The sequence below is a fragment of the Pelobates fuscus genome, chromosome 11 (genome assembly GCF_036172605.1).
Source record: "Pelobates fuscus isolate aPelFus1 chromosome 11, aPelFus1.pri, whole genome shotgun sequence".
NCBI classification, from domain to species: domain Eukaryota; kingdom Metazoa; phylum Chordata; class Amphibia; order Anura; family Pelobatidae; genus Pelobates; species Pelobates fuscus.
The window spans coordinates 18684520-18696400 of record NC_086327.1 but is presented as its reverse complement, the minus strand read 5'-3'; the positions used below and the strand labels follow the sequence as shown (position 1 = coordinate 18696400).

The 11881-nt window shown below is 41.9% G+C and overlaps 1 protein-coding gene across 1 annotated transcript; it reads left to right on the top strand.

The window, feature by feature from the left end:
* The first annotated feature begins 9447 nt into the window (after nt 1-9447).
* Nucleotides 9448-11578, top strand: LOC134577780 (keratin, type II cytoskeletal cochleal-like). Its single transcript, XM_063436672.1, has one exon. It carries the CDS (start codon nt 9491-9493, stop codon nt 10973-10975), a length of 1485 nt encoding a protein of 494 aa, XP_063292742.1. The 5' UTR covers nt 9448-9490; the 3' UTR covers nt 10976-11578.
* The last annotated feature ends 303 nt before the right edge of the window (nt 11579-11881 follow it).

Here is an 11881-nt window from a genome sequence, read left to right as displayed (position 1 = left end):
TCCCCCCTCCCTACATAAGGTAAGAAGGGAGGGGGGATATTTACCAAACGGCCCCCACACAATACACACAATCCCCCAAACATACAGCACACACACACAGCACCCACATACAGCACACAAACAGCACCCTCACACACACATCACCCTCACATATACACACTAAAAGCACCCTTACACACGCATACAGCGCCCTTACACACACACACAGCGCCCTCACACACACAGCGCCTTCACACACACACAGCGCCCTCACACACACACAGCGCCCTTACACACACATCGCTCCTTAAACACACAGCACCCTTACACACACAGCGTCTACACACACACACACACACACACAGCAGTATATATATATATATATATGCGGCGTGTGTTTTTGTGCTTTAGGGTGCACACCCTTATACAATAGGCTGCGCACGCCTATGTCCATGAGGTGGGCCTCTTTGATGTTACGGTAACATTTTTTATTAAGTTTTTTTGAGGGATGGAACAAACTTCAGGAAGAAGTTCTATGACTGATACATTCTGTTAAAAGTTTGCACATTTATTATCTGGCTGCGTAAAGAGCACAAGTAGCCATTTAAAATGCCTCCACCCCAACACTACATTAGAAATATTAACCTCAGTCAGCTTCATTAGAACTCTGCCCATAATGGCTCTGTTCTAAATTCTGCAGCTAGTGTTCAGGTTAGGGAGTCCTGAGGATTACGGTGTATGTAGGCTTGGGGAAACACTGTCATTAGTTTAGGGGGTAACTGCATTCTGGCGTGTCATCAATTTTAACAAGCTTGAGAGTAATGGGAGATACACTCCACTGTCTCTTCAACGATTACAAAGGTCTGTGGGAAGGCCCTAGCACCCCAGAATTGTTCGAAGGAGATGTCATTAGAACATAAAGTATTAATAGTTGTAATATAGCTAGGCACATGATTAAAGGGATGCAATGAGGACGCAAACAACCTTTGCTTAATGAAGTGTTTTTTGGTGTACAGATCCCCCCCCTGCATCTCACTGCTCCATTCACTGCAATTTAGGAGTTAAATCACGTTTGTTTATACAGTCCCAGTCACACCTCCCTGCATGTGACTTGCACAGCCTTCCTAAACACTTCCTGTAAAATGAGTTTTAATGTTTCAACATCCTTCATTGCACAGGCTGTTTAATTCAGAATGTTTTATCTCCCGTGTGTTGGCTTGACTGTTGGTGAAATACTAAGCTAGAATTAGTAACAGTCCCACTGTTATTATATTTCTGTACAACTATATCTACAATAAACTTTTATACATATCCTTTATTTTTTAAATCAGGTTGGAGTTAACCGCCAGCTGGTATATAGATGTTACTTGTATAGAACCCAAATCAATGGTATTCTTTTTTTACATTTATTCTTTTCTGTTTTGGGACTTAGTAAGTATTTCCAAAACTACCATGTGATGTTTTCATGTATATATTTAAAGGTTTTTTTTTTTTAAATCTATGGACCCAAGTAACTGAATTCAACCCCATTAACCCCTTAAGGACCAAACTTTTGGAATAAAAGGGAATCATGACATGTCACACATGTCATATGTCCTTAAGGGGTTAAATACATTAGTACCCAAGGAATGAACATATCACACGGTGTGTACATATTTAAATACTCCTGCAGTGTGTATCCATGCTATAGTAGAAAACATTTATAGAATTATTGTACTTACACATTATCAACACCCGTAACTAAATGAAAATGCTAATATATGTGTTTATCTACCAACCTTCAACTTATTGGGCGAGCTAAGCATATATTACAGCATCAAAGGCAACTGTTGATTCTGAATAATAATTATATTGTGTATTGTAAACTTGTATTATCACTTTATAAATCTGGACGTGTTAAATGTACTTTGTTGTATTGTGTTTTAACATTCCATAGAATCCCATCTGTTGACTGTGTTTTGGAGTAAGATGCATTGACAGAAGGTTGACCTCTCCGCTGTCCGTACATATGAATTATTGCATACTTGTACGTTATCTTCAGTTATAAATGAGAAAGCTAAACAAATAAATATATGAGAAACAAACCAGACATAGTAAATAGTTTACCATATGCACAAACTCAATACCAATTTCATTATATGAAGGACAGCTTTGATTTTTAAATATTATTCTGCTACTTTCGGTACCAGGACTATGCAATTATAACTAATTACTATACGCACTAGCCACCACACAGATTAATAAGTTGGTTGAGGAGCAAGGAGTGTTTGTGTTTTTGATTTTGCAAAAAAGTTTTTGAGATCTTTGTTAAACAGTCGTGGCTCTCCTCGCACACAATAACCACTATCTGCTGTGAAAAAAAGTGTAATGTCCTCATTATCTTGGAGGCAGAGTGGTGGGCTTTGAGAGATATTTTTTAAAAGCATGCAAAGTAATTGACATAATCTGTAAGGGGGGCGGGGCCTGGCCGCAGAAGGGAGCAGACGCATGCCGCTGCTGCTCCCGTAGCTGATCCGGCTTCTTGCCGATTATCGACTAGCGGAGACCGCGAGCTGGCTCAAGTAGGAACCCACTCGACTGCGGAACCCGAGACCTACAAATTGATACCACAAACGTGGATTTTGGCAGAGGGTCAGTGCCCACTAATGTTGCGGCCTACAAGCATGGCGGCGGCGGCGGGGGAGACGGCCGCTTTCCCGCCGTCCACCAGCACGGCAAGGCAGTATATGAGTTCCCGTTCCCCCCCCTATGGACCGGCGGGGGTAATCCCGGTCCCTACCATGATGACACACACTGCCCATCGACCTTCAATTGCCCACCTGAGCTTGGGTTATGGAGGCTCCAGACCCGGCAACTTGCCTCCCCTCATGATACCGCATGGCGAGTGTCCTAAGCGAGCGACAAAACAAGATAAATCGAACTTGGCCAAGATGGCGACACAAGAGCAAGTTACTACTAAGCGTTTACCCACTCAGCCACCTAAGCACATAATGGACTTTGTGACCCGGCTAAGCACCTACCTCCGGGCGAAGTTCAAAACCCAGAGGCAAAGCTACGAACTAGCGATGAAGGAAGTAATGGCGTGGATACGCCCGGCCACCCGGCGCCATCTGTTGGTTAACCCACCTTGCAACCCACAAGCAGCCTCCAGAAGGAAGGAACGCCGCTCAGCAAGGTGGGAAACAGAAATGGGGTCCACGCACAGCAACGACCGCGACCTTAAGCCCCAAGGCAGGACCCGGCGACCCACCCGTCCAATCTCCCACCCAGCAAAGCAATCAACACCAACTCAGCACAGAGGTAACCCTCAAGGCACTGATCAGCCTCACAGACTACATCCCTGGGACGCATGGGACCAGCGCTTTGCAGCACCATCGGCAGCCCCGATGGCACTGGCCTCACCCGACTATAAGATGAACTGTCCTCGATGGCTGGTAAGGGGTATTGGCTGAAGAACTCTGACTCCCTCGCGCCTCCCCTGCTGCCTGGTACACGGACTGATCTGTGACAAACCTTAAGTAAACTTTACCAGTATCGATCCAGCCTGTGGTTATAATTGTTACCTCATACCATAGATAGTACTCTTAACTTGTTAACTACTTGGATGTGTTCAGACCACCTTTACTATGCATGATTCCGCGATATCTAAAGTTTTGATCATTAATCCTGTTAGCGTAGTACTCGTTTTAATTGCAAATGTTAGCAATGCAGTTTTAGGTGTTGTGTTTTATATATTTCTATGATATCTCATGCTACACTTGAACACCCACCCTGCACGACATACGCATGCGCCTAGCACTTCCATAGCGCTATGTTTAGCGGTACAACCATCCTAGCAAGTACCATGCAATACAGCGACACAGACCACAATGGCCTATACGGTACCCTGGTACCCATTGCAGCGATCACACGCCACCCCACGCCACTCCTGCACTATTCTTTAGACCACGTGACTGGCCAAGCAATGCACTAGAGCAAACTCACGAGATTTATATGTGAAGACGATAAAGCAATTGTTATGAGCACATGTTGAGAACAGCTTTTATATGCAAATATAGGATTTTCATCTACTTATGTGTTTACAGCGATGACCCAGTTAGCATGTGGAAGTACCCACCTACCATACCCAATCTAGCGACGCCAAGTATAAAATGCTATTCATTTTTAAGTGCCTAAGCCATGGTACAATCTACGGTTACTGTCTAATAGTCTACCTGGTTAGGCATAGCCACTAGCTAAGACACACTTCTGTTTCCCACATTTAAAAAAAAAAAATATGAGGCATCACCACTCAGGAAATGTAATTTTCTCGAAGTCATCAATGTAATCACCCTATACTGTAAACTGTTTTTGCATTTCCCTCTCTTTATTTTTGTACCCCATCTCATATGCTTCAATAAAGAAAGATTGACATAATCTGTAAGGGGCTGCAACCAGTCTCCTTTAAGTATTACCAGTCGTTATAATGCTTAAATTAACCCTTTACATAATACTATAGTCTTCACAGGGGATATAATGCATGCAGAATGCCATTTTGAACCTTAAAACAACACCTTTCTTATAAACTATATGTTTTAAGCTGTTGGATGCTCTGTCTTTTAATCTACTCTGCTTTAGTAATGGACCCCAGAGTGCTTTTCTTGTTGAGTTTCGTGTGTCTAAGACACAAGGCCACATATTTAGACTGGAAGAAAGGAGATTTAGTCTAAGACAAATTAAATGTTTTTTTAAGAAGAACAAGGATGCGGAATTCTCTGCCTAAAGAGGTGGTTTTATCAGAGTATATACAGATGTTTAAAAAGCAATTGGATAAATACTTGCAAAAACATAATATTCGGGGATAAGGTGGGGTAATAGCTTCTTGATCCATGGAGATATCTGACTGACATTCTGGGTTCAAGAATTATTTGTTGCAAAATTGGAACCACTTTAAACTGTTTTATTTTTTGTCTTCTTTTGTATCAACAGCAAAAACAAATGTGAGAACTTGATGTGCGCATGTCTCTTTTCAGCTATCTAACTAGGTAACTTTTTCTGTGCGGTGGCTGTATTTTGTGTCTGTAAGGGAATTGCTGTGTGTATGTTTTGCACCCCCCGCCCCTTTGCTTACAGTGAGGGAAAAAAAAATATTTGATCCCCTGCTGATTTTGAACGCTTCTCCACTGGCAAAGAAATGATCAGTCTATAATTTTAATGGTAGGTGTATTTTAACAGTGAGAGACAGAATAACAACAAAAACGCATGTCAAAAAAGTTATAAATTGAATAGCATGTCAATGAGTGAAATAAATATTTGATCCCCGATCAATCCACAAGATTTCTGGCTCCTATGTGTCTTTTATACAGGTAACAAGCTAAGATTAGGAGCACTCTCTTAAAGGGAGTGCACCTAATCTCAGCTCGTTACCTGTATAAAAGACACCTGTCCACAGAAGCAATCAGTCAATTAGATTCCAAACTCTCCACCATGGCCAAGACACAAGAGCTGTCCAAGGATGTCATGGACAATATTGTAGACCTACACAAGGCTGGAATGGTCTACAAGACCATCGCCAAGCAGCTTGGTGAGAAAATGACAACAGTTGGTGCGACTATTCGCAAATGGAAGAAACACAAATTAACTGTCTGTCTCCCTTGCTCTGATGCTCCATGCAAGATCTCACCTCGTGGAATTTCAATGATCATGAGAACGGTGAGGAATCAGCCCAGAATTATACGGGAGGATCTTGTTAATGATCTCAAGGCAGCTGGGACCATAGTCACCAAGAAAACAATTGGTAACACATTACACCGTGAAGGACTGAAATCCTGCAGCGCCCGCAAGGTCCCCCTGCTCAAGAAAGCACATGTACAGGCCAGTCTGAAGTTTGCCAATGAACATCTGAATGATTCAGAGGAAAACTGGGTGAATGTGTTGTGGTCAAAAGAGACCAAAATCAAGCTCTTCGGCATCCACTCAACTCGCCGTGTTGTAACAAAGCAAATTAACATTATTAAAGGCTATTATTTTCTATTTAATTAATTATTGCTTTATGACAATATCTCAAATCCTAAATCCTAATGTTTATATTCAGATTGCTTGATTGAATATGTGCGTAGACATGACTGCACACTCCACAGCCTATATTTATTTGCACATTTTACAGTTTGCTTAGGGGTCATGCTTGTTTTACAAAGGACGCCATTTATTTGCAGAGGTTTTGCAAACCTAACAGTATTTATGTAACTGGTCACCGGTTTACATTTCTGCTCTAGTCATCATGAAGCTACTGGGTGTTCACTTTAATTATAGCTTTGAAATCCATTGCATGGCTTTGGTTTTAGTTTTTAACCCATCAATGTCAGGATAAGACCATATTAGTAACATGGTGTGACAACGCCTCTGAGTTTCTGTACTATTTTACAGTTTCTGATTGCTAATTCTATGCCATCAGCAAACGTCATCAGTTTCTTTATGTTTCACAGTTTTATACTGCTATAATGTCACTTAAAGGAACACTCCAATGCCAAAATACAAACAAAATTCAATTGTTTTTTAAAAAAAAAAATACAAATGTATCTTTTAGTAAATATATCCCCAATGAAAGCATGCATGCATTTAATTGTGCATCTTTTCATTGGAGATATAACTAAAAACAGCTTGCAAAAGTTGTGGAATCTCTTGTCTGCTGTCTTTGGAAGCCCTCCCCCTCTAACCTCACCCAGATTCTCTGTGGCTGTCCAATCACAGACTTCCCAATGCAACTCAATGAGAAGTTCTGGACGTTCGTTAACTGAGCTAACCAAACCAGGAAATAACAGGACCGGTTGTCTGACAGCCAGTGGGCTGTAACAAGGTTCATTTATAAAAGTGCCAATTTCTATTCTTTTTTGTAAAATTTAAAAAAGGTCACATTCTACACACATTATGCATTTCAGCAAGCTAAAGTGCTTTAGAGGTCTGGAGCATCTCTTTACTGAGTAAGACATTCCATTTTGAGATCAGATCTTCAAAGATCTGAATCCTGTTTTTATTTTTAATTTTTTTTAAAAGTATCACTGCATACTGCACTTCTCTTGCTTTTTTGGCTTCAAATTACTGGACAAGGCTACACCAATGTTCTTCCCTATTTCCCAACCAGTCCACTAAGCCTGTTGGTCAGATAATCTTGAAAACTAAGGAAAGATTGTGCATCATAGGAGCTGATCGTGTGAATTGGCATGTCTCTGTTTGCCATCCATCCATGCAGCTGCTGTCTTAAAGTTCGTTAGAAGCACATTTGACCAAAAGGAAGACCATGCAGATGATCAAGCGCTAGGGCGTCATCCTGAATCGTGATGTCATGCACAAACATGCACTAAGGCCAGTTTCAGCTGTTCAGCGTGGGCATAGTCTTCAGACAGATAAGTGGTGTTTATCTATATCCATTGAAAATATTACGCACACAGGCTGTATTACATGAATCTTGCATTTTCAATAATTATAATTCAAAATGCTGGAAAAGTTCCTTTAATTTTCGTTTAGCACCACTGAAAGGGTGACCTAAAACATTTTTGAGAAAAAAAATCACAATCAACACACATCCTTATACTGACTACTTATCTCAGTAACCTACAGTACCCACAAAACGGACTGTGAATCATAGGAAGTTCCCCAAAAGCCGGAAAAGCAGGATAGTCTGTATTACTGGTACTTAGAATGTCTGGTCTTAACGGGAACCTAAAGCAAGACAAAATAGAATAAACATGAAAAAGCAAAGGTCAAGTGGTCAGTGGTAAAATTAGATAAAATACATTATAGAGATAGCAATGCATGGTCAAGGAGCAGAGAAGCCAGACAAAGGAGAGAACAAAGCAAGGTCTCAACTCCAAAGAGAAACAAGATGAAAGCATACCCTATTGGGCCTACTAGAAAAAAGGACAACATGCCTAAAAATATAAAAAATAAAGATGGAAAAATATATTCCAACAAGTATCAATACAAAAAAGGAGGCATAATGGTTTCTGAGAAGATTCAATAAATGTAATAAATTCTGTATAATATAAGGAAGAGAACACGGCCTTTGACCCCCCCACCCCCCCCTCACTTCTCCCCCCTAAATTTCTAGGATTAAGAGAGAGTCCACCATTTTTGGCGCCCTAGGCGAAAACACATTTACCGCCCCATATACTTCACACATGCTGACTCAAGCAGACACACACTGACCATGCAAACTGACACACACGCACTTACCCATGTAGACTGACGCACACAGACTCATATACACACACTGATCCATGCAGACACACACATACAGAAACACTGACCCATGCAGACACACACACACATACAAACAGACACACTGACCCATGCAGAGACACACACTGACCCATGCAAACTAACACACACCCATGTAGACTAACGCACACTGACCCATATGCATACACTGACCCATATGCACACACTGATTAATGCAGACACAAACATACAGACACGCTGACCCATGCAGACACACACACTGACCCATGCAGATACAGAGCGACCCATGCAGACACAGGCACTGACCCATACAGACAGACACACTGACCCATACAGACTGACATACATAAGCATACTGACTGAAGCAGACTAACACACATTCTCTGACATACCTTACCTTCATTGCTGTTCGTTGCCTGCGCCTGGCTGCACATCACGTCCTTTATCTGCACATTTCCTGTTATGCTCCCGCCTACTTCTCCCCACGTACAGGGGAAAGGGCGGGAGCGAGGAATTGAATCGCCTGATCGCTGCCGCAATGCATGTCTGGGAGGGGGGGCCTGGATGTTCTACCGGGCCCTAGTGAGCAACAATGTAAGTGCTTCTGAGCGCCTGATAAAATGGTCTCAAAAATATAATAATAATTTTTAAAATAATGTAATTTGATGGAGGGGCGACCGCGGCACAAACATAAAGCCAGGGCCGGCGCCCACTCTTAAGCAGTGCCCTAGGCAGCCGTCTAGTTTGCCTATAGGGAGCGTCGGCCCTGGTGGTCAGCATTGTTGGCCGTTTCCATTTCACAATGGTCATGACAACATGTTAACCTCCGAAACAGACAAGGGGGCCAAGCATGTGTTGCACTATCACCTTCTGTGCTGAACACGTTTCATATATTTCATATATTTATATCAATAGATTAACTGAGAATATTATATTTTCCTCTTTGTTTTTATATATGTAACACTTTCATTTTTGTCACCAATGCAAAAGATTTTAATTTGCTATACAACCTCACCTGTCTTGTTTCTATAAAATGATACATGTTAATAATTCAGTTTCACTGTAAAGCAGTAGACACTAATAAACACATGCTAGCTTTGATGTACTAGGTGAGTTATGGTTTTATGTGCTGTGAATCAAGGAGGATATGGCTGCATCAAACAAGAATCATAGGCATCCTGAAGAATGGTGATACTCACTTCAAGTATAAAAAGGAGACCACAGCCTCAGTTTTACATCAGCCTAGAAAGAGCTTGCATCTGATATTCATATCTACATCCAGAACAGAAGCACCATGTCTCACCACTCCATCCTTGGTACCTCTGGACACAAGCACTTCAGCTCATGTTCAGTAGCTTCCCCTAGAAATGGGACCTCACACCACACATTCTCACACTCATCAAAATCTGCAGCTCACGGTCATTGCTTTAGCAGTCGAAGTGCCCAAGGTATGAGTTCCAAGGGCCAGAAGATCTCAATGGGAAGCTTCCTTTCTGGCAAAAGCGGACATGGATCAGGAGTTGGTATTGGCAGAAATGGCCATGGATTTGGAGGAGCTGGTTGCTCTGGAGGCATCACCCCAGTGACTGTAAATCAAGGTCTTCTCGCTCCTCTTAACTTAGAGATTGACCCAAGTATGCAGAGAGTGAGGACAGAGGAGAAGAATCAGATTAGGGGTCTGAATGATAAATTTGCAACTTTCATAGACAAAGTGCGGAATTTGGAACAACAGAACAAGATGCTTGAGACTAAGTTGGCATTATTACAAGAACAGAAGACAGGTGGCATGCAAATTGAACCTCTGTTTGAAACTTTCATCAGAAACCTAAGGAGACAGCTGGAGAACGTGGGCTGTGAGAGAGAACGTCTGGAAGGAGAAAGGAATGGAATGGAGCAAACTGTGGAGGAACTAAGGAGACGCTATGAACAAGAACTAGACAAACGTACATCTGCAGAGAATGAGTTTATTGGACTAAAGAGGGATGTAGACACGGCTTTCATGAACAAAGCTGAATTACAAGCAAAGGCTGATTCTCTGACTGATGAAATCAACTTCCTAAGAACTCTGTATGATGCAGAAATAGCCCAGCTCCAGGCTCAGATCTCTGACACCTCAGTGGTTGTGTCTATGGATAACAGTCGAGATCTGGACCTGGATGGGATCATTGCTGAAGTCAGAGCTCAGTACGAGGACATTGCTAACAGGAGCAGAGCTGAGGCGGAAGCCATGTACCAGTCACGGTTCCAGGAGCTCAGTATGGCTGCAGGGAGAAACGGGAATGATTTGCAGAGCAACAGAGATCAAATCTGTGAGCTGAACAGATCAATTCAAAGACTGAGAGGAGAAATTGATGGTGTGAAATCTCAACGAGCTGCCCTGGAAGGAGCTATCACTGAAGCTGAAGAACGTGGGGAATCGGCTGTCCGAGACGCCAAGAACAAACTGTCTGAGCTGGAAGGTGCTCTGCAGAAGGCCAAGCAGGACATGGCTCGTCAAATGCGAGAATACCAGGAATTGATGAATGTGAAACTGGCTCTGGATATTGAGATCGCCACCTACAGGAAGATGCTGGAAGGAGAAGAGAGCAAATTGGCTAAAGATGGACATGTTCAGATATCTGTGCTGCACTCCAGTACTGGAGGTAAACAAAGCTCTGGAGGCATGTCACAAGGAGGCAGTGGCAATCATTACAAGGCAGGTTTTAGCTCAAATGGTACAAAAAGTGCCCACCATGTCTCAAAAAGCAATCACAGCTCCGGCCATGGACACCACTGCTGAAGGAAATCTCCAGATGGTAGGAAATTCATTGGGTGAACAAATTCATATTTCAATGCTCACCCAACTATGCTGAATTCCCAAATTCTACTGTGATTCCTGCTTTTCTTGCATATTGAAATTGTAACTGCTTAGTGGTAACTAGATGCACGTAAAAAGGACGAAAAAAGGAAAAGAAAAAATGAGCCAATGCAAACAAGTCTGACGCATTTCACACTATAATCCCTGCTTACTCATAGGTAAATATAGTATCACTTTAAACCACAGGTGACCAAATGGTAGACACCCAGATGTTTTAAAACTACAACTTCCATGATGCTTTGCCATTCTAAAGCATTACAACGGCATGCAAAGTATCGTAGGAGTTGTTGTTCTACAATATCTGGAAATCTACCTTTTGGGCACTCCTTCTTAAACCATGAGGTATGTGGATATATTGTTACATTATAAATCCTCTTAAATCTCCTATGCACTTCCATCTACAGGCCTATAACTAAGCACCGAATATAATGTGAAATACATATGTCCCTTCCCCCCCTCCCCAATTTTTCTGTGTGTGCCACTGTCTAACTTTTGAGCTATTAATAAATTCCAATTTATAACTGCTATGATCTTCAGTCTGCATTTGTTGTCTAGTGTTATACTAGATATTTTGTATTTTGTATGTTAAACAAGATATTTTCATTATTTTTGTGTCTGCTAAAGAAACCACTTCCCCCCCCCCCCCTAAAAAAAAAAATCATTCTTTTGGAGCGGGAAGGGTGTGATGGGTGAAATGTTCCCACTGCACTACGTGCCTTCAGGCACCTGAGATATAAATTTGATTAACAGAATAATTGTCATTCTCACTAATGAATTTTACTGGGTCTTAAAGTAAAAATGCAACTTACAGAGGTATTTACACTGGTA